The 27,508-nt window shown below is 37.5% G+C and overlaps 1 protein-coding gene across 1 annotated transcript in view; it reads left to right on the forward strand.

Annotated features, from left to right (window-relative positions):
- The window catches only part of SIM1 (SIM bHLH transcription factor 1), a 47,205-nt gene that overhangs the window by 17,843 nt on the left and 1,854 nt on the right, over nucleotides 1–27,508 (forward strand). Inside the window, exons 9-10 of the mRNA XM_029962896.1 lie at nucleotides 17,648–17,813; nucleotides 25,132–25,537. Of these exons, the coding sequence (XP_029818756.1) occupies nucleotides 17,648–17,813; nucleotides 25,132–25,537 (572 nt within the window). The remainder of the gene's footprint in view (nucleotides 1–17,647; nucleotides 17,814–25,131; nucleotides 25,538–27,508) is intronic.

The raw sequence follows: 27,508 nt of genomic DNA on the forward strand, positions 1-27,508 counted from the left end.
TGGAGGTAGACGGAGCTTTTAGGGAAAGGCTCATGGTGGCAGAGTTGGCCAGGGGGATGCTGAACTACCTAGAGCAGGCTTAATTTTCTTAGTGAACTATTCAGAGTCAAGATGTTATCACTCAAATGAGAAAGATAGGTGGGAAAAACATAGAGGAAAATGAGAGGTTATGGGAACTTGAGGTTTTCCTCTGGTGTGAGGTAGGCTCCACTCCAGGAGGGCTGGACAAAGGTCCTGTAGCACTCAAAATCTGCAAGTGTTTAATATACTTTATGCTGGTATAAATCCTATAAATACTGTAGTTCCTTAAGGATGGCACTGGATTATTACAGTAAACCAAGAGAGGCTGAAGTGAGTGTGTGCACCATGGGTTCCTCCCATGTTTCACCCACGGGGCAGTGGGTGTGTGGCAGAGCCCCTGGTGCAGCTCCTCGTAGAGGCACAGGCACAAATTTGCCTGCTGCAGCCAGGTCCTGTTACAAACCCAAAGGGGAAGAACATGCTTACAGAACAGAAATACAAACCTTTGCATACTGGCTCCTGTGTGTGGAAGCCAAGGAGAAAGTGAAAGAGGTTCAAACTAGTGGGTTTTTGTTTTTAAATAACATAATTGCAATCCCACACATTTGGGATTGCAAGCTGGAACTTGAAAGATGGGATGACTCCCTCCAAAAATTCATTTGAAAATACGAAATAGGAAAATTGCAAAAGGGGTCATAAACTTTGGAAGATGTGCTGCCAATTTCTGACCTGCTGGGTCCCTGGTTCCTTTGCACAGTACTTCTTCACTCAGGGAAAGACCCAGGATTTTTTTCGGTTTGCTCATGGGATAAGGAGCTTTTTCTCACTGTTGAGAGGAGCCTGAGCGCTATGTTTTGGAAAGGAGAGGATACTGAGTGCCATAAGTGCCAAACTGATCTGGAGCAGTTTCAGTGCAGGCTGAGCAGCAAGAAGGAGAATCTCTTACCTTGTAGCTTTCCAGCTCACCTGGGTAGTACTGATGATGAAAAAGGAAAGAATGAAAGAGAGTTTATGCAAAAAGAACTCCCCACACCTCAGTTAAAAAAAATAAAAAAGAGGTGATTTCCATTTTCCATAAATCTCGAGCTCTGAGATCATGAATTCTAGGCTTGGGACAAATGTTTGTAATAAGTATATATACTGAATTAAATCAGCAGAGTGGCAATGGCATTTTAGGAATAAGAGGAAAGGTGATTTTTTTTTGCATAATAGTGTATCAAAAATTAATACAAATGACCTTTAAGGACTCTATCTTTAAAGCATACATATTTGCTCTTCTTTGTATTCTGCTTGGCATATGTGAGTACAGACACAGAATATTTGTTTCTTTTCTTATTTGTTCTGTACACACAGTCACCATATCATTGATTATTAGCTGTGCATGTTTATCACATAAAGGGACTCAAGTATGAGTCAATTAATGGAGAATGCAACTGCTGAAGTTAAGTTTATATTTGGATCGCAAACAACCCTCTCTTAAACAAATGGACAATGCAAAAATCCTTTGATGTTCTGAGCATGGGCAAATATAATAATTTGTCCCCAGAGAAAGCTAAAGAAACTTTCCTATATACATTTTGTCATCCTTTATAATTTAAAAGAATAGCAATAGTGGTGACATATACAGATAACACGGATTAGGTACCTAATTGTGACTAATCTCTCTCCTAATGATATAGCATGTATTTGATATAGTCCCAGTTGACCTGATTAGGAACACAAACCGAATGCAATTTATTTGAAAGATTATTTCACAAATGACTGCCATATTGACAAATGTTTTACCAACAATGTGGTCGATGCAATTTAGAATAAATTAACCATTAATTGTATCTACACACTTCACCTTTGAATTATTATTACTATTCATAGCTTTGTGTGCTACCAGATTTGAAATGATAAAGATGGCAAGGTACTATCTTTATGTGTGATGGCTCAGACTTAAAAGCAGTCCTTCCTGGCACATTGAGTGGGCCTTAAGGAAATTTGTGTTTCACACAGAAAAAAAGCTCTCCCCATATTTATGGACAGTCACATATTTTCATAGCTTCTCATAGAAATCTTCTTTTTGTCCTTTCTCTAGAACATCAGATCTCACATCTGTCTCTTCCTAGTCAATGGGAGAATCCAAAAATTTATTTCCACACCCATACGCCTACCTTTCTTGAGAATTTCTTTCAAACTGACCTAGTTGGAATTGCCACATCATTCTCTCCTTAGTCAAAGGTAGATATAGGTTGTCTGGTATCTCCCGAGTGTGTGATGGAGTGTGAAGGATAGTGAATACACTGGGAAAGTTACTGCTCGCAGAAGTAATCCTGTGTATACTTTCTCATATCATTAGTGAAACTAGTTGTATGAACAAGCTTAGTCATCTAACCTGTAATATTCAAGATAAGGCTTTGTAACTTTAACTGGATAATGTTTCGGATTTTTTCTTAAGTAGTTGTAAATAGTAGAAACCAACTTGCCCTACTACTTTTCCTTTATATTTCTCTGTATTAATGGGAATTTTTGCCACTTGCTTAATTGTGCACAGTACTGGGCCCCATTTTTTCTGTTCAGTCTGCAATGTACTTTTCCTCTGACTGTAAAGCCTACCATCATTCATGTAATTGGATTAGCAATGTAAATATATAGAGGAATTGTTTTAATAAATCGGAATGTTTGGGAAGCATATGCCTTGAAGAAAAAAATATAAAAGGATTCCTCTTGAAGTATAGCTCTTGCAGAAGATTCCTCTTGCAGTATTCTGTTTGTTCACCATTAGTTTTTATTACAGACTTGTCTCCCTGGGACATTGTTTATGTATTTCTTGCAAATAGGAGACAGGCTTTTCCAGGTGTTCACAGTACATTTCTATAGTTCTTCTTTGTTCATGTAGGGACTTTCTTAGCTACCATTTGTTTAATTCACTCCAAATCTCTATGCTTGTATTTAAACCAGGTGACTGTAATGGCCAGGGCACTAAAACCAGAGCCTGGAGTCACTGTTCCTATGAAGAGTTTTATTTGTTAGAGAAAGGATAAAAGGACTGCAGCTCAGACCTATGGAAAAAAACCCTCCAGTCATTAGTTTAAATGCATGCGTGCTGAGAGTCTCACACGGCACGAAATTCAAGATTGTAAAAAAGTGTCTTTATTTCTAGGAAGAAGGGTGACTTCAAATGCTTTCCACTTCATCATTTTCCTGTTCTTTGTGCTGCCTTTGGAAACACCCTCCTCCCAAACACTGAGTTACAGATCTTGTAAAATGTTTGTCTGGGGTTGAGACACATTCAGCAGGGGCAGCAGCTGAAGCAATTACTATCTCCAGCTGTCTGCCTCACTTCACTGATGAAAGGTACAGGGCCTGCTCCAGGGACTCTTACTCCTAAAATGCCACGGTTTATGGTCTAAGGTAAACTGCCACAGATTTTACTTTACATGGAAGCGTTGGACTGTACACTGTAGCACAGCTGTTCTTGCTAGAGAGGTTGTTCACACTTTGTCCTTACTCTGCCCTTCTGCACTCTGAATGGCAGAAATGAGACTTGTGAACATCACTACAGCAGCTGGGCGCTTCAGTCCCTTTGGGGGTCAGTCCCAGTGGTCCTCCCTATGTGGTAGAGCGGGGGAGACAATAGACCATGGGGTTTAGGGTTGTATTCACAACTCTGTGATAGTTCAGAATGCTGAAGAGGAAGTTGAAAAAGTGGCTGCTGGTTTTACCACGTCACATTTGTATCTCGTCTATGGACTGTGTTAGTAGCTGTGCAGAAGAGACAGGCCAAGCCGTCCACTATCAAAGGATTCCCTTGCATGCTATCGCTCTCTTGATACTCTGCACAAAACTGGATGCAGAACTGGCTCCTGCTCTCATAACAGCACCAGTATGTTCCTTAAGCAGGCTTACAATTTTACTAGCTCTGCTTCTGTTTCCTCAATCTGTTGCATGTTTGCTCTTGTTGCTCTGTGCTGCATCTCAGTACTGCTGTCATTCCCATGTTGTTTCACTGTAATTATCAGAAGGTACAACAGGTGTGATAAGTTACTAAACTGCTTCTGAAGCAAGATCTTCCCTCTACATTATGTTGTTCTTGCTAGTTTTTATTTGTACACACACAAATGGGACATTTTGACATGGCCTAAATTAAGTGTTAACAAATAAATCTTTGTCCATTCAAAAGTGACAAGTATCTGTTTAAAATCTAATTCTCTTTCCCTCACCTCTCTTTTGTACTTTACAGTGTGGGCCAGGCTCCAGCACACATGTTCGTATTCAGTGGGTTACTTCAGAGGCAGCCCCTTTCACTTTGATGACACTATTTATGGAGGCAGGCACTGCTCTGTGTGAACAAGGGTATAGCATCTGACCCTTCGGGATGGCTGAACTCTGGAATCAATCTCATGGTCTTTAACACAGTTAGACAATTTATTCCTGTTGTTGTCTTTTGTTATGATCCACTTAGTGCAATTAGATTTCAGAAGTCCTGATTTACTAAAGCACTTGAGCACATGTCAGGCTCTAAAAATGCTTAGACATAACTTTCAGTACATGATAATATCTTAGTGAATTCAGTTTTGAAATACAAAAAAACCCTTAGACACACTCTTAGAAATGAAAATATTCCTTGGCTTTGCCAAATAGAGATGACTTGAAGGACACATTTGTTACTGTGTTGAATTGGGACCTAATAAAGAACAACCATAGTTTTTCAGCTACAGACCACTGTGTATAAATCTTGGGGGCAGCAATGTTGAAAATAAAAGCTATTATCTGCAGAAGTTTCAGTGCAGCTATGGAAACTCAACTGCCTGACTAATTAAAGTTTGGTTATATCCCTAGCATTGTACAGATATTTTGACATAACCTAGTGTGAAGACCTTTAAACCCATCCAGTATTCAATGTTCTTACATCTGTGCTGTTAGTGAGCAAGCGAACATGCCCTGTTCTCAAGTAGCCCGTAGCTTTGATCATCTCTGTACTATGGTTTGCAGCTCTTAGCCTGGGCTGCTGCTATAGAAAACTCTCTCCCTCTGTCTTAAGGCATTTCTCTTGTTGTTTCCAAAGACTGTTTTGTACACAGAACAAAATAATAACTCTTAATGACTGCTTCACGAGGCATATCTCAATAGAGTATTTGCTCAAATAGAGACTACATTTGGGGATAAAGAGCTTGACAGCATCCTCCCATTTGCAGCCGAACTTCTGAACAGTGTTCCCCAAAATAATTCTATTGATCCTAAGCTGCTAGTAGGAGAGTTAAAGAAAACTTTTCACCTTCCAAAAGATAATCAGACTCCTTGGTGCTTTCTGGTTTATAAAAAACAGCAATGGGGGTAGGGACATGGCTTCAGTCCAAAGAAAACTGCCTGCCTGTGTGACTATAACTGTATAATATGGGAACATGCTATTAGGGCTTCCATGGGGATATTTAGTGAGTTCAAGAAAGCAATAAGGCAGAAGGTGCACAGCACCATTTGCACAGGTGTGATACTCTGGAGTTGCTCTGTATGTGCTACAGAAGTGATCACCAAAAGCACAGTAAATTTCACACATTGTGATATAGTGGACTTGTTGCACAAACCAAATCAAGTGTTCAGTTGCTTCAGCTGCAGATTAACTGTAGTGTTGGTCCAAAGACAGTTGTAGGTTGGCAGTTGATCTACATGAATGCTGTGGACATTTTTATGGGAACAATAAAAGTGTCTCTGCTTAGTCGGAGACACTTCTAAGCATCCAGAAACCCTTGATGAATGTGCGTGTGAAGCAGTGACAACAGAATGACTAAAGCCAGCTAAGGCCCCTGCCTGTCCTAGTCAAAGCAATGACCAAGAAGACAAAGGTACTAGGCAGATGACAGATTTAGGTTTCCAGAGAAGATGAAAGCTAGATGTTATTTTGTTTTATTAAGTTATTTTTATTTATTTATTGAGAAATTTTAGATATTCCTATTAACTGTTTTACTACCTATAATCATTTGACCCACTGGAGACTCATTCTTCCCTTTCATAAGCTGGATTTTAACATGGGCATGCATTTCTTGAACTGCGTATGTTAATAATGAATTGTTGTTATCCTAACCATTAAAAAAGTCTTTTGAATTTGATAGATGATGTGGGGCAAGCAGTATTTTTGCAATAGATGGTGGTTTAACTTATTCTGTGGCCCAGAGAGTCTAGGTAGAGAAACAAGTTATCCTACGTCAATTTTAACATTTAATGGACCCACTTAATAACCACGTATAATGTACACTTTGAGGAGACAAGATCAGTGATTACTAGGGAAGAATCAAATAAAATGGAGAATTATGTATTACCTTATGGCCTCATGATATTGTCCTTTCTTGCTATTTGTCTCCTGTTTTAACAACATCAAATTTTGTATATTATTTGTCTATCAAAGCTAGATGACCAAGGCGATATGAACAGAGACTTAGACCCAAGTGGCTAGTAATGTGGGTGGGATTTGGCTGCAGTAGAGATTTGGCTGTGCATGGGAACAAGCTAAAAAGCAGTCTAACTCTTGTACAAAAAATGAAATGAGAAAACAGGTATATTAATTTGTAAAAAAACCAAAAAGCCATTCTCCCCAAAAAGCCAAAACTCCAATGAGAGCCCTTGCCTGTCTTCCTCCCCTTACCTTTAAAATTTAAGCAGAAGAAGGCTCAGTTGAAAAGTAGTTATTAAGTATTGCATCATGCTTTTTTGGTAGATAATGGCACATTATGGCCCTCAGAGGCAAAGTGCTCTCCCTTGGCCAAACCTGAGGAACTTTGGACAAGTGAATCAGAAAGACTTTTGTTTTAGAAAAATATTGCTTCCTAAGGAAAGTGGAAGTCTTATGACAAGGAAGGACTAATCTGATGAAAGAGAAAGGGATCTACTATAAATGGGATGTCCTCACCAGAAAAAGTTCATGAATCCTTTTGTGCTCAACATGCCTCTTCACTGTGAGGGGCAGCTGATCAGAAAAAGCAGGCTGAAATGATGGACAAGTATATTATGAGGCATGTAGATAGAAAATTTCCAAAGAGGAACAAGTAGAACGAACAGTAAATAGTTTTTCAAGCACAAATGTTTGTCTCCAATAAATTATTCTCAGATCCCAAAAGCTTACATAGAAAGTCATCATAGAAAAGCTAATTAATTTTTCAAGTATTAACCTTAGGATCTTAGGAACATTGTCACAGCAAACCTTTAATTATGGGAGACATAGAGGAGTTGATAAAACCTGAAATATCACTAATTTAAGTTTTACAGTAAATTAGTAAAAGTAATAACAGCAAATTGTCAGGACCACTCTTCACAGTTTCAAAGGAACTGAAGTACAAAAATGCTAACTACTGTGGTATAGAGTGTAAGATAAGAACAGCTATACAGAATCAGACACATACTGGTAGTGACCATGGGAAATACTTTGGAAAGAGTTAAAAAATACGAGAAGTATGCAGTAATGCTTCCCCAGTACTTTCTTCCAGTCTTTGAGAAGTTCAAATGATTTCCTAGAAAGAGGTGAGATCTTTGAGAGTATTAGTTGTCAATGTTTTTTGGGTTTTTTTTTATCTCCACAAATTTACCTGTTTATTTTTTGAAATCATGTGAGCTTTTGCCAAGGTTAAGTAAATGTAACAAGAAAGCCCTCTTTTTTTGTGAAAGTGCCACCTTTTTTGTTTTTTTTTATAGCTTCTATTTGTTCTGATAGAAGAAGAAGCAAAAAACTGCTTCCTAATAATCTTCTCTATGTTGCTCATAATTTACCATTTGTTGTCCCAGTCACCTCTTTTTCAACTTGAGAGTCCTTAATTGTTTCTCATATTGAGGCTGTTCTAAACCCATCATCTTTGCTGTCCCACTCTAAAGTTTTTCAGGTTTTCAGATAAGATGGTCAGAATATACAATATTTGAAATAGTGCATGAGGGGTTTATGTATAGTATGAGGTATAATCCTTATCTTTATAATCCTCATTTACTGCATAGTTATGCCGTGATGCACATTTTCTTACACACAGGGCAGTCTGTGTTGTATCAGTGACCACTCTGCAACATGATGCTTCTTACTCTTGTGAAACTTCTCAGTGTAAGTGGAGAATCATACAGATTACAGGATTCTTCACCAAAACAGAGTTTAAGAACACTAGTTTTAGAAATAAAAATCTGAAACTAGGTTTTCAAGCCCCGTAGAGAAGAGTGTTATATATGTCCCCGATATCCTGGAGTCCATAGCTACATAATTGTATTTTGTGAAATGAAACATCCACATATAGGACTTTTATCCAATTTTGTGCCAACTTTTCAGTTACTTTTACAAAACATAGATCAGTCAAATCTTGAAAGCATTTTAGCTGGTTTTAGCCCTTGCCATGAGGGGACAGAATTAGTATAAGGCCTTTATCTCTGAAACAGTGCTTGGATTTAAAATGGCAACATCCAAACCCCATGAAAATCATGAGGAGCTCCTGTTGGTTCTCCTTACTACATACCTTAATGTGCTGTAGAAATCCTTAGTCTTTAGAAACCTGTTAATTTTTAATCTCTGCCAAAAAATCATCTGGGTCCTCTCAAATCCTTTTGTCCAAGCATATCAAAGATCTATCTAGCGTGCTATTTCCAATATTTTCTGCTCAGTTAAGTACACAATAACAATGGTATTACATGTATTCAGTCAAATATTTTTATTCATAGAATACACCTCAAATTTATTTTAGCAGTTTAAATAAGTGAGTTTAATGTCTATTTAGTCAAGCATTACAGTAGTGAGGACTTAAGTAGATTAGAAATAAATGAATCCAATTAAAGAACACGTCTGTGAAATTTTGTATGTCATTGGCATGAATGAGCTGTTTGAACAGCAACTGTAAAGAAATCATTAATGATTAACTATCTAGTAGAGGTTTAATCAAGGATAAATGGTATAGGACATAGTTAAAAATGTTTGCGTTGAATACATGGAGATTCTGAAATAATAAAAACATGTTTTGCATCAATAGTGACATGGGTACTGCCCTTGGGAAATGTATTTTTTGTTATCTGTGGTGATGTGCAGATGAGACGCAGCTCAGAGTTAGCTCAGTAATGTCAGCTATTGTGCATTGATAGCATAGCAGCAGGTTGCTCCTTCCAAAAAAGCTGAAGTTTAATAGGTGACACAGACAAAGATATTTCACGAAATAAGTGTTACCTACAATAGCATATTGTTATCTTCCTCTTCAGAGCTAATAATGCAGCAAATGCAAAATGAGGAGCAGCTAAGCAAGCTGGGGCTGTTTAGCCTGGAGAGAAGGAGGCTCAGGAGTGACCTTATCACTCTTTACAACTATTTGAAAGGAGGTTGTAGCCAGGTAGGGGTCAGTCTCTTCTCCCAGACAGCCAGCAACAGGATAAGAGGACACAGTCTTAAGCTGCACCAGGGGAGGTTTAGGTTGGACATTAGGGAGAAGCTCTTCACAGAAAAGGTGACTGGACATTGGAATGGGCTGCCCAGGGAGGTGGTAGAGTCACCACCCCTGAAGGGGGTTTAAGAAAAGACTGGATGTGGCACTTAGTTCCATGGTCTGGTTGACAAGGTGGTGTTCAGTCACAGGTTGTACTTGATGATCTCAGAGGTCTTTTCCAACCTAGCTGATTCTGTGATTCTGTGAAAGTTAAAGTAGGGATTCTCAGAAGTGATCAATGCTGGGCTAAATTAAAAGTCCCCTTGGCTGCCTCGATGGTAAGCTCAGGCAAGTGCCAAATGCTTGCTAAATCCCAGGATACATGATTCATCCTCTGTGACACCAGTAGTCTTTGGGAGGGTTGGGAATTGAATCCAGGTCACTTGGCTACCAGACTGGTGTCTTACGGGTGTCAGTGATATTCAAGGTATGTTTTTTTAACACAGAAAAATATTAAGAATTCTGATACAGGAAAATCTACCCTTTATAACAGCAGTCTGTTGCATTGTTGTCAGTCTGGCTTCCTGCAAAATGGAAACCATTCTACAAGGATAGGAGAGATCTTATGTTTATATGACACTAATTCTTAAAGAGATGTTGTCTACATGCACTCGCTGATGCACTGAGGTGACATTGGTTTTAATGGGCTGGTTGAAGTGAGTAGCTGGAAGAAAAGAAAATTAAAGTTTTTAAAGTCTCATTTAACAGGCCTTTTGTTTATTAAGAAATTTTATTTTGAATATGCCAGTGAATTTAAAGTAATAAAACATCCAAATGATTACAAAGTCACCATAATAATTTAGTAAAGGCTGACGGTATGAACATGATACCTGGAATTTTGCAGGGTTTAACATGACTTCAGGTAAAGTATTCTCAACTAGTTGAGAATAAAAAAAACAACCAAGCAAAAAACCATAGCAGGCTCTGAGGTCATGTCCCTCTAAAACAATTTTCTTATTATGAGGCAGATTCTAATATATAACCTATTCTAACATATACAAACATTTATAAACTCCTGTCAAATATATTTCTCCTTTTAATTTGGCAAGAACTGAATATACATCAAACACAACATTTAGGCAGCTGTTCTCCTAAACATCTTGCATTTGAAAGCAAGTACTCCCAATATAAATAAATGTTACAGAATTAAACTTAGGTCATCATATTTAATGAATTAAAGTATTTTTTTTCAGTGCTATCTGTAACTAAAAATTGTAATTAAATTTGTATGTAATTAGCCTGGGATATCTTAGGCATTTTATTCATGAACAATAATAAGTTCCTGGTGCATATTTTCATCTAGCAAGTCTAATAAATAAAGGCAAATACAGTGTACAGAGATCTCCTTTTTGGAGCCAAAAATGGCTAGGCATGTGGTTTGGAATGAAAAACTGTACCTTCAGGCTGCTGAAAAATCTTCCACACCATGATTATCCAGAGGCCAGGATGTTTTATTTAACTTTGACTGGCAGTTAGATGACTGCATTCTGAGATGAGAAACGAATCAGGGAATATGTAAAATTTATCTGAAAGAAGTTTTCTAGAGGATATCCTCAGACATTTGTGTTAAATAACCTGTACAGGAAAATCTGTGCTTCAATGTTTCTGAATGTATCAAATAATTTAATGAACCTCCCCAGTTTGGATTGCTTCATGTTTAAAAGCAAATATAGAAACATGGTATCATGTAAGTGAATCTCATGGCTGAAGAAGCTGTAAAGTTTGACTCAACAAGATGTAAACAGCTACTGTTGCTTGCGCTATTTATGGAGATAAATGGGTGCCTGGAACTTAATGAAGGGATCCAATATACAGTACTCATACTTCTCCAAGTAGATGCATGGTTTAACCATTAAGTGTACTAATAATAAGCAACCATTTGAAAGAGTTCTGGAGGGTCTTTCCAATTACTTTGGTGTCCAGTAGGTGAGGCCTATATGGGACTATTCACTCAAGAAGTTTTAGAAAGGAGAGTTGCTAACATCATCCCAATAACTGATAGAACAGCTGAGGCAGGGAGTATCTCTGAGGTTGCACAACTGAATGTCAGCATAGTTTCATAACAAGCAGTGAGGTCCTACAGCTTTCTTCTCACTTTGTACTGAAATTTGGCTTTCTGTATGAGCTAAGTGAAACCTACTTATTTTGACTGGTTCTGGAGGATGCTAAAGGGATTGCATATGCTTCTGACAAATCTCGTGAGCAGACCGAGGCCTTTGTAAACATTTCTGAGGCACATTGTACATGAACAGAGGACACAGCAGATGAGGAAATTGTCTGTTTTGTTGTACCATCTGCTGATTTAGAAAGCCATGAAGATGACAAACAGCCAGAATCTGTTCTCTTTTCATTCATCTGCTGAATGGTGCTCTGTTAGCATTGTATGAGCTGGAGTGTGGAAATGTTAAAAGTTGCAGGCATTGTTTAAAAGTAGAAGAACGATATATTGCAGAATTGTGGTCAGACATGCATGAGGAAGTGCCAGACTTTTATCACCTTCATGTCTGTTTTTAACTGAACTGCAATAATTCAGCAAAATAGACTGAACATTAATGACATTGACACCTTTGGTTTCATCTCACAATTTCTATTGCTAGACTGGCAGAAAATCTGACAAATAATAATTTTTCTGATTTTTAGCTAAAAGAAATGTGGAGTGTGTATGACCCTTTTCATAGATTTTTCATGTAAAACTAGAGGAAATTAAGAACACATATCATGTATTCAATTGAAATAATAGTGTAACCAATTATAAGTAAACCTTGTTTTCTTTTGTATGAACAATATTTTCTGCTTTGCTTCAGTCATGTGAATGATTGTATCAATGATGTAGGAACCTGTTCCAGTAAGATCACCTTTTACTTTCAACTTGTACTTCATGAACTACTTTAATACATGTAAAGAATGACACAGGTCTAGATTCAGTGTTTATCAGGTTTAGGTGCTCCCAGTGACAGTATGATCACTGCATATTGTTCAATTGAAAGATACCTAAGAATAAGAGTTCCAGCTCTACTGATCTTTTTACTGCTGCTAGAGACAATGAACTGAAACGCATTTCTAATCCATTGCAGTAACTCCATGTATGAAACATGAATTTCTGTTCATCTTCTTTAAGGTGTCTAAATTTTTTGTCTTTTGAAGGAATTAAATACACTGTAAATATTTGCCTCTTTGTTGGTTATCTGTGTCTTCTCAGTCAGTGCAGGTGTAGCTTATTTTTCCTTTCTGGCATGTGGTGGTATTAATGTAAAAAGACGCTTTTTCTTATGGCTTTTGCAGAATTTTCCATGGGTTGAGCATTTTTCTGTTCTTTTCTTAAGGTTTTCTTCTTGTTTTGAAGGTTATGCTGCTTATGACCGTGAATATATAAGATCTGTATTCTTGAGTCCGGCTGTCCCTCTTAAATACTTTTGGGATGAATCTGGATATTTATTCTTTACTAATGGATGTCATTATTTTACTTCTTCCTCTGGATGCATCCTATTTAGCTGCTCTTTCTATTTGAAAGCATTTTTCAGGGCTTAAGTTCTCTTTTGTTCCATAGCCAACACCTTTTTTAAGTAGGGAGTCTCAATAGCTTGAAAACTATTTGTCCCTTTAGCTCTCTAATGTTAATGTCTAGTCTCTCTTTAGTTTTCAGATTTTGGTGGGAGTAGTCCCAAATATGACCCAATTAATTAAAGGAACAAAATTATAAAAAGGCCCAACTTGTCTGTATGTACTGTTTTGGTTTGTCTTGGGCCACACTGTGTCCACTGGGCCTCTATCACTATTTCCATTCTTTCCCAACATTATTTCTAGCAATGCTGACTCACCCTTTTCTCATATATTTTCCTTCAAAAAGGCCACATAAAAAACCTCTCATTTTTTCAGTGTCATGGTGAGCTCTAACCACACGTTTAGTCACTGTAGTTGTGAAAGCTTTGCTGTTTGCATAGAATTCAGATTTTGTGGTGCTCTGATACTCCCTTACTGTTCTTTTTTTGTATCTGTCTGCTAATGATTCATTATCTCTTCCTCAAACTTTGATTAGACAGATCGTTGTTACCATGTTTCATATAGTATATTTTGGCAATGGTAGTAGGCAGAAAGTGTCTTCTAAAGCTGAATTGTGAGAACTCTTCACTCAAGTGTTGCAGGTCCATCTGGCATCCAAGTGATGTGCAAACAGATTGGCTTCCTCTTCCAAGCGTTTTGCTGCTTCAGCCTTTGTCCTTCACCACCTTTGCAGCTTACTACAACTAGATCCCTTTAGTAAAGAATGCTTTGTACTCAACTTTCAGATGCTTCAGTGCAGAGAAACGCAGTTGGTACAGCCATTGATCCTTGGTTCTTCATGGTGTACAAGTGGTACACCAATAAGTACTTTCAAAATTAGGCCCAGCTTCATAAGGGGCATCGGCAGAGCCAGACACATGGCACAGAGTGGAAACGCTTCTGGGAGTTAGATCTGAGAAGAAAATGGGAACCAGCATATTGTAGCAAGAGGATTTTACCCTTTGTCTTCTGATTTATTTTTGCTTACAGTGAAGCATGGTAATTCAGTCTGTAGGTGCCTGGTACATTGACCATACTGGCCAGATTCTCATATGGGGAGTGAGGGAGACAAGATAGAGGAAAAATAATACATTTTTTTAGCCATATGCTACCAAAAGCATATGCCTCCAAGTTTTTTGAGGAGTCAAAGAGGACCTAGAATTTCCATCCAACTGTGGAAAGAATGACTGTTTCCCATCATGAAAAGGTGGAGGTCTTCAATGTGTTTCCCTTTGCAAAGAAGCATCACTTTGGTCTTGTCTGGATTCAGTTTGATTCATCTGTTCTCCATTTAAGAACTAATTTCCTGTAGTTATTCTGATGTTTTATAGTGATGATAGTTGCATCAGAAAATGAGATAAATAGTAGATTGTCAGCAACATACTGTTAGCAATTGAACACATGCCATATCACTCTCTCTCTCAGCAGTCTCATGTAGATAGATGTAGATTGTATGGATCCCTGTGGGATCCTGAAGGTGAGGACCTTGGAGGAAGAGGCTTGTATCCACCACCTTTTTTTTTAATTACATGTAGAAAACAAGATGCAGTACTGTTGTTCGGCTAGGACTGTGTAATAGGTGATTAAGGTGTTTACGAATAGAAATCTGGAGATTATAGTTCCATGGTTGGTGGAAGTTTTATAAATTCCTCCAGAAAGCTGTCAGAATTTCCATCTGTTGTTTGTGTATCACTGGGAGCCCTGCTTTCTCCAGTGTCTTGCCTTGCAGTGCAAGTACTCAAACATTTTCATTTCTTGGTGGAACATATTTTGCATTTGACATTGAGACCACTGGACTCTTTGACTCTTCCTCCGTGTTTTCTTTGCTTGCTTTTTTTCTTTTTTTTTAACTTCTGGTATTTATCTTGGCCATTTACTGATGGTGTTCTGGTGTGTCTCTTGGTTATTCTGAAGGGCAGCTGTTCTAGGGCAGGGTTGAGAAGGTATTGAATCATGACTCAGTGATGCTAAAAAGTCCAGGTGTTTCATCTGCAAAGAGAGCACAGATGTGTTCTTTTTCTAAGGAACTTTTCATTTGGCAGCAAGAACTTCAGATATTTTTCTTACTATCCTTTGTTTAATGATGCTACTGGTCTAAGCAACTGGTTGTAAATACCAGCTTGTGGTGTTTATTCTAATATGCGGTGTTCTGGGACGATGACCCCTCACCATAATGATACCAAGGACCTAGAAAAGTAATGTTGAAATGCATGTAAGTTTTCAGTCAGTCTGGTTTGACTGGGTTTTTACTTAGTCACTATGACCTAGAAGCATTGTAGAGTGTGCTCTCTATGTTTTGAATGCTCAGCCCTTACACAGATTGTAGCAGCAGATAAGCAGTGTTAGAGTGACAGTCTGTGGTCTGAATATCAGGGTGGTATTTAGTCCGGTTTTTTAAAACTCTTTCACTGACAGGATACAGCAGCAGACTGCTACAAGGTGGCATACACCAGAGATGGGGAGGTAATGGCAGAAGCACAGAGCTATGGGTTTTCCAGCAAAAAGGGAGGTAAAAGGGGTGGTAGGTTCAAAACTGAAAGACAATCTCGTCATACCCCTAAGTCTGTGAACAACTTATATACTTAGTTTTGATTAATTTTAGTTTCTGGAGGCAATATTTTCTGCATCTGGCACTGAGACTGCAGGACCCTCCTCTTCTTATAATTAAGTAGTCAGGGGGAATGTGTATATCAGGATGAGACTGACATTTTTTTCAGGACTATTGATAAAATCTTATGCTACTGGACTGGTCAAATATGAGGATTATTGGACATCCTTTGTTTCTGATGTTTTGTATAACATAAAGAAAATTTGGTAGGGATCAATTATGGAGACAGATGCTTTGCATGTCAAGCCAAACTGTCTGGATGAAAATTCTGGGAGTAACCACAGAAAAGATTAATGCTTTCAAAATATGTGGATGAGCCGTACCTGTCAAATAGGCCAAAGTGAAGCCCCATATTCAGATGCTTTCACTGCAGACAGGATATTTGAAATGCAGGTATTATAGCAGAGACCTATCTCTATTAAAGCCAAAATTTGAAGAAATTACCTCATTAATAACTAATTTTGCATTACAAAGCATTATTTATACTTGACCGGGCTCTGTCTGCTTTGGACTGGAAACAGTGTAGTCAGTGCAGTTCTAATGTCAGGGATTCACTTTCACGTGTTATGTACACACATAGTCAACATTGCCAAAAAAATCCAAGCCTATTTAACCAACAAGTTTGCTGCTTATCAGATGAAAAAAAATTATTGTAGAACTGGGATGAATTAATTTTTATATTCTGCAGGTTTATCTGAGCCGGCTCAAAGATTCATCCTATTTCACTTATTTCATTGATTTATCAAGTTTGTCCTTCTGCCCCTGACTTTTATCTGAAAACATTTCAGTGTACTAAGCTGTGAGATGCTCAGGTTGTGGTGCAGCTCTTTTTAAAAAAATGTTAGACTCTTATGGCTTACACATCAATATATGTGTGATTACAGAGCAAGATATTGTTGCTAAAGCTGGGGAAATTATTTATTATTAATATAATTAATTAAGTATGAAGTATGGGGTAATATGTGAATGACTGTTACTGCTTTGACTGCATAAGAGAAGCATTATTCTTCCCTTGTTCTCCTACTTCTCTACTGGTAACACAAAGGAAGAGAAAAATCATGAATCCTCCCTCTTTTCCTCCAGGTAGGTAGGTCAGGAAGAAGCTCTTGCTTTGCTCTCTTTTAATAAATCATTGTCAGAATAGGTTCCGTATGACTACATGAAAGCTGGAGAGCTCATTTCTTACTCCCCCGGGTATCAGCAGACATGCAGATGTGTGCAGAGGGGTGCAGTCCAATGCATATGCCCACGTTATGGTTAGCAAGATATTGTGAACAATGCCAGTTTCCCTTACTTTTATGTATTCATTAGAAAGTCTGAAGAATCTAACTGAACTTCACAAGCTCCCCAGAGAAAACCTCTAGTATTTTGTGAGAGATGGACAGAATATTTAAATCACAAGATTTGAATTTATTTAGCCACTTTCTCTGACTGGTAAACTGGTATAAAAAAAATCTGATGGATTTTTTATATAAATAAACACTCACAAGACTCATAGAAGAAACAAAATTTCAAAAATTTACACCAATTGCGCAAAACCTCAGAAACAATGAAAAATATGGCCTTAAAGATCAAGTGTTTTCCATTAAAAAAAATATGTTATTCAATTTAGTTAGTCAGCTGTGTAGGCTGTTACGTGCACCCCACATACACACATGTGAAAACATACACACATATACTCATGTGTTAAGTTTGCAGTTGTATGGTTAAAAGAGTTTTGAGGAAAATGTATCCTATTAACTGCTTAGCTATGTGACTAATGTAGAACTTTAATATAAATCTCAGAAATATCCATCCCATTGGCTTTTTATTATTGCCCAAAGTAGGTCAGGATGATAACAGCTGGATGCAAAAAGCAATCATATTTTCCGTATAAATATGGTGCTATTGTTTAGTAAGCTATACTCCATAAATGTATTAGGGGGATATACTGGCTTGCCCTGGATTGCTTTATTCTTTTTCTTGAAAAATATCTTTTGTTTCCACCCCCCACTTAGAAGGAAGGAATGTTTCCCATTAAGTTATGAAGTGAGTTTGTTTTTCACTTTTGCCTTTTATATAGGGATACTGAATATAAAGGACTACAGCTCTCCCTGGATCAGGTCACTGCTACCAAGCCGGCATTCTCATATGCAAATTCAACTCCAACCATAACGGATAACAGGAAGGGAAGCAAATCTCGCCTCTCGAGCACAAAGTCAAAATCAAGGACATCACCATATCCACAGGTAACTGTCTTTGAAACAAGAAATTAAATCTTCTTGTATATCTTGATTTTGCCTTCTATTTTGCACAAGTAACTAGAAAGGGCCAAAGAACATGTTTCTTAAAGGGAATAAAAGACCGCAGGTTATAAGATCTTGAGGCGGGAATATGTTTCTTTAAACTGTTTCTAAAAATCTGGAAACATTTATGTTTCAGCATGCATAATAAATCATCATCAACAACAATAGCAACACAGGGCTCAGAGTTAATGAGGAGCGGACAGAAGGACCAAATGAAAATGTTGGTTTTGAAATACTTGGTTTGAGAGGACTGTGAGTCTTGCCATTTGAGAAAGCTTGCTTTTTCTTACTTACTCTTTATTAATTCCAACATATCTAAAAGCTGCCAGATGTTTGACAGCAGTTTAATACTGAACTCTTAGTCAAGAGGAGTGAGTTTTGAGAAGGGAAAGCAGCCAGCTAACTTGCTGACTGGAAAAAGAAAGCTTTTCTATGTACAAAGCTTTGAAAGGAAGGAAACACTAGGAGGTGGTCATTGGCATCAGTAGACTTTAATTTCCCAGATTTCATTTTCAAGCCTAATGTGTAAGGAACATGTCCCTGCCTGGAGAATGGACCAAACTCGATTGGGTCTGTGAACTGAAGCTTACCCAACACATTTGGGCAACTGGATTCTGCAGGCAATGCCGCAGCACTTGCATACTTACGTTGTCAAACTTTTAGCTCAAATACATCTGTTTGTTAATATAACCATGATGTTTACTAATGATACAAGTCTTACTGCCCTTATTCCTCCACACAGTGGATATAAATGTATGCTTTCATAATGTAACATTGAAGAGCTATGTATTTTTAAAGAGCCCAGGTCAATATTTAACTGATAATAACCTTAATGACTACAGTTTCTCTGTAGGTACAATGTTTTCTTAACTGACCTCTAAGAGTGTATAATGCGAACCCAAATGTCTACATCACTTCCTTGTTTTCTTTCTTTTTCCCCCTCAAAAGTACCAAGGGTAAGGATTTAAATTAAATGACATCTGCTTTTGGAAAAGGGAATATTTAACAGAGCACCTAGATATGAATTCACATTCCTAATTTTAAGAATCTAGTTTTGTCTGAGGTTGTTATAGCACATTTGTTCATACACATTTCTGTGGGTTGTTAAAAAAGCCTTTTTCTTGAATGCACTACATTAAACAATTGCAATCAAACTGTTTCAGAGAATTGCGGAAGATACCTACAAATAATTCTAAATTAGATTTTTAGAGTATCTTTGATTTACTGAAATTACACTTCATCTCTCCTTATACAGTCCTTTCCAAAGTACTCATTTGCTATCAGGACAATCCCAGCTCAAGACTTGTTATCCTTCCACATCAATCTGATTTCTGAAAGTGTGACTTTCATTGGTACCTGCTTACTCTTTCTGCCACCAGAAAAAAACCCTGAACTAGCAGTGCAGTGTTGTGACTGCTGGTTTATCAGGGATTGTTGTCTGGAACATCAGGGTGCTCAGTCTCCAGTTTCATTTTGCATCCTCATTACCAGCTGCTTCATAGTAAAGTCACAGATTTCATCATTCAAGAAGCAGCCGTGGTAGTTGCCAGTATCTTGAAAAATGGTCATACCTTTCATTGCAGCCCATCACCACAAGTAATGCTGGCAGCTTGTATTTGTCTCCCTCTCATCCTTCTCCACCACTGAACAAACTGTTGAAAGACTAAGAGAAGCCCTTGTGAAGAACATGGAGCAGGTGGTACAGCCTGTGTTCTTCAGCCTCCTGCCCATATAATTTGCCAGTCAGCTGAGGAGAATCACAGTGTGACTTAAAAGCCATGGCTGAAAAGTGAAGTCACGAGTTTTGGCTTACACAGGAGCTTAGGTTGTGGTGGGGAAAGGAAGCAGGAAGTTCATTAGCAAAATAATGGCAGTGAGTGAAGTACTTCCTGAACTAGAGGGCACTCTAGGAGATTTTAACTGTACATAATTTCTTTCTTTTTTTCCTTTCCTTTTTTTCCTCTTTTCCCCTTACCATTTACTTTTCTTCTCTCTTGAAGAGAAAAAGAAATCATATGCTTTACTGGGTGCTAACTGAGAATCCTCTGCCTTGCCAGCTGTGTGCACCTAGGATAGCTACATGAGATATGAACTGTATCAAAATGATGCTAATCAATCTCAGCTGAATTTTTACTACTAGGGCAAAAAGTGGATGTTTTGGTTATCTAAGATAGTATTAATTTTTTTTCCCTCAAATCTTATTCAAAAGCAGGCAGAGCATAATATGGGTCTTGTAGACTTAAAATAAAACTGAGTTCATTAAACTGGAAGGATTTGTCAGCATCTGATTAACACTGCCTGATGTTAGTACAGTGAACTAGTGGGTTCTATGAAACCAACCTCAAGCAAGGGAAGGGCAAGCAAGAGGAAAGCAACCTAAAATTCATGATAAAACAGTAGGATTTGCCCAGGCACTTCGAACAGTGCTTTTTTAGTCCTGCCCTATCAGAGGGGTGCAGAGCTGAAAGAGATGGTGGGAGAAAAACCTGGGAGATGAAGATTTGATAGATATTAGCAAGAAAAGAAAATTATGAGTTGGTTATAATAGTAATAATAATAACAATAATAATAGTGAGTGGCTCCCAAAATCTAGCCCCAGACCTCATTTATTTTGTACTCCCAAAAGCTAGCCCTGAACCTCATTTATTCTGTACACAGAAAATAGCAACAAGGTTGGAAAAACATTTTAATTATGATCATCTGAACTGCTTTGGAGTTTAACGTCCCATTAACTATGATTGTCCAAAGAAAATATTTTAAATTGCCTGTTGTCTACCTCTAGTGGAAATGTTTTATGGTCAGATCTGGTAAAATGTTTGTTGCTTCATATATCATCTTAGTTCTTGGATAAAGATCATATATATCTAATAAAGAATGCACACATACAAGTAATGATATACCCAAGAGCCACTGGATGGAGGCTTTGGTGTGTATACAACATTCATAAATTTTTTGAAATTGGTGCATATTAATACACCTGATTTCAGAGGTGTATTGATTTTATAGCTCCTTTAAATGAATAATCTGGATTAATTTTACAATTCGCCTCCATTTGGGCATATCACCCAATGGGATAAAGATAACTGAACTAGGCTGAATTGTAGCCAGTCTGGTTTTTGGTTTTGTTTTTTTGGTTTGGTTTTGTGGTTTGTTTTTTATTTTTTTTTTTTTAGTTTCTTCCTGTAGCCTAAAGCTTTGGCAGCTTCTAGTGTATTCAAAAGCAAAGCAAAACACTCTTTTTATAGTAAACATAACTCTTGGTCTGGTGAAGAGTCACCAGCAGTGGGGGTTATTTTAATGGACATGCTGTATTACTTTAATCTAAGCCTTTCACCATCTGTTCTGCCTATAATAGTAAATGCGAAAAGAACATATTTTACATTTCAGGATTACATTAGTAAAAAGTAAGATAAAAGTGATTTAAAAGCATGCATATGTTCTTAGTACAATGCAGCCCGCATCTGTGATTTTTTTTTTCTCATGGTTAAGACACAAATGAAGAGGAAAGCTGCTAATGCTGATGTAGTGAAAGTTTTTCATGGAAAAGAGGACTCTGTGAGGGTTTCACTATATATTTAATGTTTATAATAATAAAAACCTGAGTAGGCTGCCAGAAAATTATATATCTATAACATCTATTGTTTGAACATCTGGCATGGTATGTGGAGCAGGCTGATGTTGCTGTGTATGACAAGATGAGTCCTCAGACCAGTAAGACACCTGTAAGAATGGAAAGTCAGGAAAAAGAAAATCACCTGAGAAATATTAAATTGTCTACTGGCGTAATATACTTCCACGAGCTCTCATAGGGTAAGCTTTTTTTAGACATGGAATTTATATTTTCCTATTTCCTCACCCTTCAGCCCTCCTGAAGTTTTTCTTGGAGTGAAAATAACATCAGTGGCGGCCTATAGCCCCTTTCTACGTCAGTGCTGATTCCACTAGCATGCTCTCACTGTGATGGCACACTGAATTAACACTCTGGAAGACATTTCTAATTTTCAGAGGTGGCAATTCAGTTTCCAGGAACCAGCTGGAGTACCAATTAATTTATATTTTGTTGTTGTATATGCCAGAAGACAATTCAGAAATCACCTGAAAGGATTTCACATGTTGCCTGTCTGAAGTTCTTTCTCACTGCTGGTTAAACTTTGTCAAAAACCAGAAAGTAATAAATTACTTTTGTCTTCTGGATCCTGATAGAAGTCTGAAGGCAAAAATTAATAGAAAGGAAAACACTTCTGCTGAGGCATGACTGGACTTGGCAAAAAAAAAATCACTGATTTTAATTTGATGTAATTTTCATTAAATCTGATTCCATTTTTTATGGTCTTTCATCACATATGGGAGCCTCATTCTGACTTGAGAGATAATGTTTCCACTCCCATTCCAGTAAAGCAATATCTTTGATCATCCTTTCATTTCTCTCCCCATCAACATGTCACACATGCCCATATTTGAAGTATCCACCTGTCAACATTCGATTTCCAGAAGAGGCAGCAGTAGGACTGCAGTGGTGGAGCAGCCTCATGACACCAAATAGATGTGTGGCTATCTTTAAAGGGAATTAGACATATTTTTGCCCTGTGCCTTCTGATGTTTTACCTTAAGAGTAAGTATTCATATCAAGCCATGTCTGTTGGCAGACAAGGTGGGCCACAAACAATTCACTTAATTTAATTCTATCCATGGTCTGTAGCAGCTGCTACAGGTCAGATCTCAAATAATTATAATTTACATCAAGTACAAAGAAGATGCATTAAGTAAAGTTGGTCTTGACTACATCATTGTATGACATCACATGATGCATTCCTGATACACTAAAAACACATGCTTTGAGAGTATTTCCATTTCTCTAAGAAAAGTGCACAAAGGCCTGTGCAATTGTGATTAGGTTCAAGATAAAAGCAAAAACTAACTGAGAAGGTTTTCAGTTAAATGAAGAAATTCCCTTCAAGAGAAGAGATGCTGGACCCTGAAGTGTCCTTAGAAAAAGAGAACTAATAGACAAATATCTAGTACAGCTACAGGAAATTAAGAGCTTTCAGTCTGAAAGATTCTCTGGTATTTATTATCATAATAAATTGTCCAAAATTTTTTCATTACGTTACTGGAAATTAATTTTCCTTGCCCTCCCCATGAAAGAAACATATTCTGTGAGTTTTGTTTTTAATAAGAAATAAATGAACTTTTGACTTTTCTATACTTGCATTTAGGCTTGCTTATACTGTATAATATTTCAGCTTAATTTTTAAAATTAAAAAGACTAGTTTATAAAAGTCAAATCCAAAAAGACCACTAAAAATAATTCTAAAATTAAGAACAGATACAAAAGTATTTTTCCTTTTGTCTATTTTCATTTCAGCTAAAATTTAGTAATTGTTAATAGTCTTGTTAACGATTTCTAATTTTTTTGTTGGAAACTTAATTTTATCTATACATTTTTGCCTAAAAAGTTTACAGTCATTCACCTATTTAGAATATATCTTTGTGACTAACCAGTTTGCAGACTTTAGACCCGAAAGGATGCTAGAAGAGTTAGATGCTCCAGTTGATCGCATAACACTGTGATGACTGAATAAAGTTCCTAGTTAATATATACCAAGTTACTGGAATTTAAAAGAACACTTTTGTGGCTCTGTAACTATCTTACCTTCATAAAAAATCATATTTTTCCTTTAATCTCTAAAACCTTGTGATGCATATAGTGGTACTAAATTCCTGACCTCTTCCATATCTACTGGTAGGCTTTTTGCCTATGGGTATTCTTCTGACAACTAATAACAAAATATAATTGACTTCCTCAAAGCTATGACCTTTTCTTTGTTTCCTTTAAATAACCTATCGTGTTAACAAACAGTATTCACAAACATAAACTGCAATACTGAAGAAATACCCAATTAAATGCCAAAACCGCTATTGATGTTGCACAGATGGTTTATGTTTCTGTAAGTCAAACATCTGGTCAGTACTTTCAGTTGGGAAGTGCATAAAACTTTGGTTCTGGTTGGTAATGAGGAGTTTCATAGCAACTTAATCTAATGAAAAGGCAGGTAAGCTCATGTTAGGCCTATTAAAAGAAAACGGAGAGTGGGCAGCTGGAAGGTGAGTGAAGGAATGGGAGAATTCTGAAGTTTCATGTTATAATACACTGATTTGTGACATGAGTGTGTAGTGCTGAGGATGTGAGCATGTACAGCTTTGGTCTTGTCCCAGTCCATATCATGGGAGAAATTGAGTTAAAGCTGTTCTGTGAAGTTTGACAGTTCCAATAAATAAAAAGATTTAAAAATGAGATAGGTAAATTCTAGGAGGTTTAATAAGTTGTTTTTTTTTTCCTTTCCCAAAAATTATCTGAAAGTTTGAAGCATTCATTAATAGCATCTAGAAATCTGTGAGATTTAACCTAACTCTTACTTCTCTCTAAACAAATGCCCATGCTCCTATTCTGGACAATTTTCTAACTGCCTCTTAGTTGCTTATTCTGTGCTGGGAGGGCCCTGCTTAAGTGAGGGTGCCAAATGCCCACTATGCCTGCTAGAAAAGTCACCTTTTCTAGCAAATAGTTTCTGGGTTTTCCTTGTTCCCATATTGCATCAGAGCTTTAATTTTTAGCTTCTTACCTATCTGCCATCACTTTGGAGCTTTATCCTGTAGAAGTGTTGGTAGCCCAGGATCGACAAAAGGCTTTCTTTTCCCTTCAAGTAGGAGGAAAGAAGTTTAAAGATACAGTTCCAGGTAAGAAAAACAAAACCATCAGCAAACAAAATATGAGGAAAAGAGAGTGAACTCTTAGAAAAAAAACCCTTGAAATACACCCGGTTTCAATTTGACATGTGAGAATGCTCCAGGAGCAGTGTTATTTCAGCCCCTTTTGTAAGCGCTTTCCTGAAGTGCATTGGAGCACCATTGCTGAGCAGAAGCACTAGCTTTCAAAGCAACAAGAAAAACCTGGACATACTAAAAACCTATTGAATTGCAGCATTGATATTGCTGAGCCTAATATTACACATCATAAAGAAGATGGCTATTAAGGGTCGACATGGGATGTTTTAGACTTTCATGAGGTCTATTCTGTCATCTGTGAACTCATTACAGAGTGTTGTACAGGAAAGGACCAGGAGTCCAATCAGAAGGTGCAGATATGTGGGCACACTCACAAAAAACACCCTATCACATACACACTCTGCCTTTCCAGTGCAGTCACTTGCAGATTTCATGCAGGTGTGGTAATTTCCATGCTGCTTCTCCTGTTTTGCAGTATTCTGGATTTCACACTGAGAGATCTGAGTCTGACCACGAGAGCCAGTGGGGTGGGAGCCCTCTGACCGATACGGCTTCTCCCCAGCTCCTGGAGCCTGCAGAGAGACCAAACTCCCAGCACCACGATGTCTCCTGTGCCTACAGACAGTACTCAGACCGCAGTGCGCTCTGCTACGGCTTTGCACTAGAGCACTCCAGGCTGACTGATGACAGGCACTTCCACACTCAGGCCTGTGAAGGAGGCAGATGTGAAGCTGGACGGTATTTCCTTGGCACACCGCAGCCGGGAAGGGAGAGCTGGTGGGGTTCTCGTTCAGCATTGCCTCTGACTAAGTCGTCCCCTGAGAGCAGAGAAGTGTATGAAAACAGTATGCCCCACATAACATCAGTGCACAGGATTCATGGTAAGAGATAACAAGGATTTGCAGAAACGACACCACCTCAGATAGAGCAATATGACATATACACTCAGCTTTTTATGTGAAAAATGGAAAATGAGAGAGACTTTTGATCTATATTCTTGTCTCTGAGGTCACATCTCTGGAGATGAGGGACACTTGAAATTCAAGTTGAGTTTTACAGTCTGGCTTATATGCAGCAAAATACAATTTTGTTGTATATTCATTACAGTGGAAGTGCCTGACTGATGAGATTTTAAGGATGATCATAAAAATATAAGTCAAGTAAAAAACATATTTCTATCAAATGGATTATTTTGTTTAAGATCAAACTACTTTGGATGGAGTATGTTTAGCAAAAAATTAGAGCTAAATCCAAGTGAGATATTAAAAAATTGTTCTCCAAGTGACTTTTTTCTCTAGTGGTTATTCCTAGGTTCTGCAAGACTTTATATTTATTTTTATTTAAAATTGGCAATTCAAATTAATATTTACTTTTGGTTTCAGACATTTATCCTCAGCTGTAATTTTTAGCCAGTGGAATCTCTCCATCCTTTCAGCACCATGCCTAAAGTTTTGTTTGACCTGTCTGACAGGTTGCAAACTCAGTACATGAGCACATTTTGAGAGGCTGAATCTAATAAATAAATCACAGTCAAAGCCTGATCTTGTGTTTGGAAAAGTCTGAAGGTGCTTGATTCAAAAGTCATGGACTGAGTCTTGGAAGACAGCAACTGATCCAAAAGTCAGAGTTCAAGGTTTTAAGGATAGATGCAGTATCAAAAAAATAAAAAGTTTTTCTAGTAAAATAGTCTATCAAAGCATGGGTTGCCTCTAAATAACTCATAAAACCGAATTACATTAATACTAGTGCATTGACTTGCAGAATGAGGCTTTGTAAATAAAAAAGAACTGTGTCATTTTACCCCAATCTGAGGAAAATTATGTTGAGAATAGAAAAAATTATCAAACAGCTAGTTATAGGAAATGCTGTCAGATGAAAATTAGGAAAGGAAAGGAGCCCTAAATTTTGCTCATGAGGACTATTCTCCACTTTTCTTGTGAGAACACAACTCCTTTTTTGTGTCTGTTCTATATTTCTGTCTTACTGGTGTTTCTCTAGCTTTTTCTTCTCAAAAAGAGAACATAGTGAAGTATGATAATTTTGCTGGCAAATTTTATGCATGATAATTCTTGCTAAGCATAGTAATATCACACCAAGGTGCAAATGCAAAAAGGTTAGATATTTATTCCATACGTTTAACAAGGATAATCAATGCAAATAGAAAATATAATTTGGTTTTAGTTTGTTGCTTGGTTTTACTGTAATTCCAGGTGCTGCATTTATTTTCTTTATTGTATCAAGTCTTAGATTTTTCAGTAGGCTTTTAGTCTGCATGTAGCTTTGGGAGAAAAACCTGGCCTGGGTCTTAGTTGAGGAGAGTAACATCTCAGCTTCCCTTGCAAATTTGCCATTTTCATTAGGTTTCAAATCTTGACCTTTCACAAATTAAACTCTTGGACAATAATATGTGAACATTGCTGTCAGAGAAGTTACTTTGGGCAGAAAATATTTTCTTCTTTTTCAGTTCTTTTAATGTATATTCTGTTAGTTCTGGCTTGGGGTCACCTTACAATAACAGTTATCTGACCAGTAGATAATGCATATGAGCCCATGTGTTTCTGGTCATACTCAGGGAGTCTAGGACAGCGCAGATATGGTTTGTGCAGTGAGATATACTCAGCATGTGGTTCAAAGCTCTGACCAGATTCCCAGTGCATCAAGGAGTGCTGGATGTACCATGCAGCCCAGTGGCTGGAGCTCTCTTCTACCTCCAAGCTCTGGCATTTTAAGTCCAGATCTTAAGAGAATGTGAAGGATAAATTCATGCCATGATACTCCATAGTGCAGTACTTCCCTCAGAAAATGGCAGGATATGTTTATTATAAAAGCCCATCACTGATTTTTGTTTTGAA

The sequence above is a fragment of the Manacus vitellinus genome, unplaced genomic scaffold, assembly GCF_001715985.3.
Source record: "Manacus vitellinus isolate BGI_N305 unplaced genomic scaffold, ASM171598v3 scaffold_4_pilon, whole genome shotgun sequence".
Taxonomy (NCBI): Eukaryota; Metazoa; Chordata; class Aves; order Passeriformes; family Pipridae; genus Manacus; species Manacus vitellinus.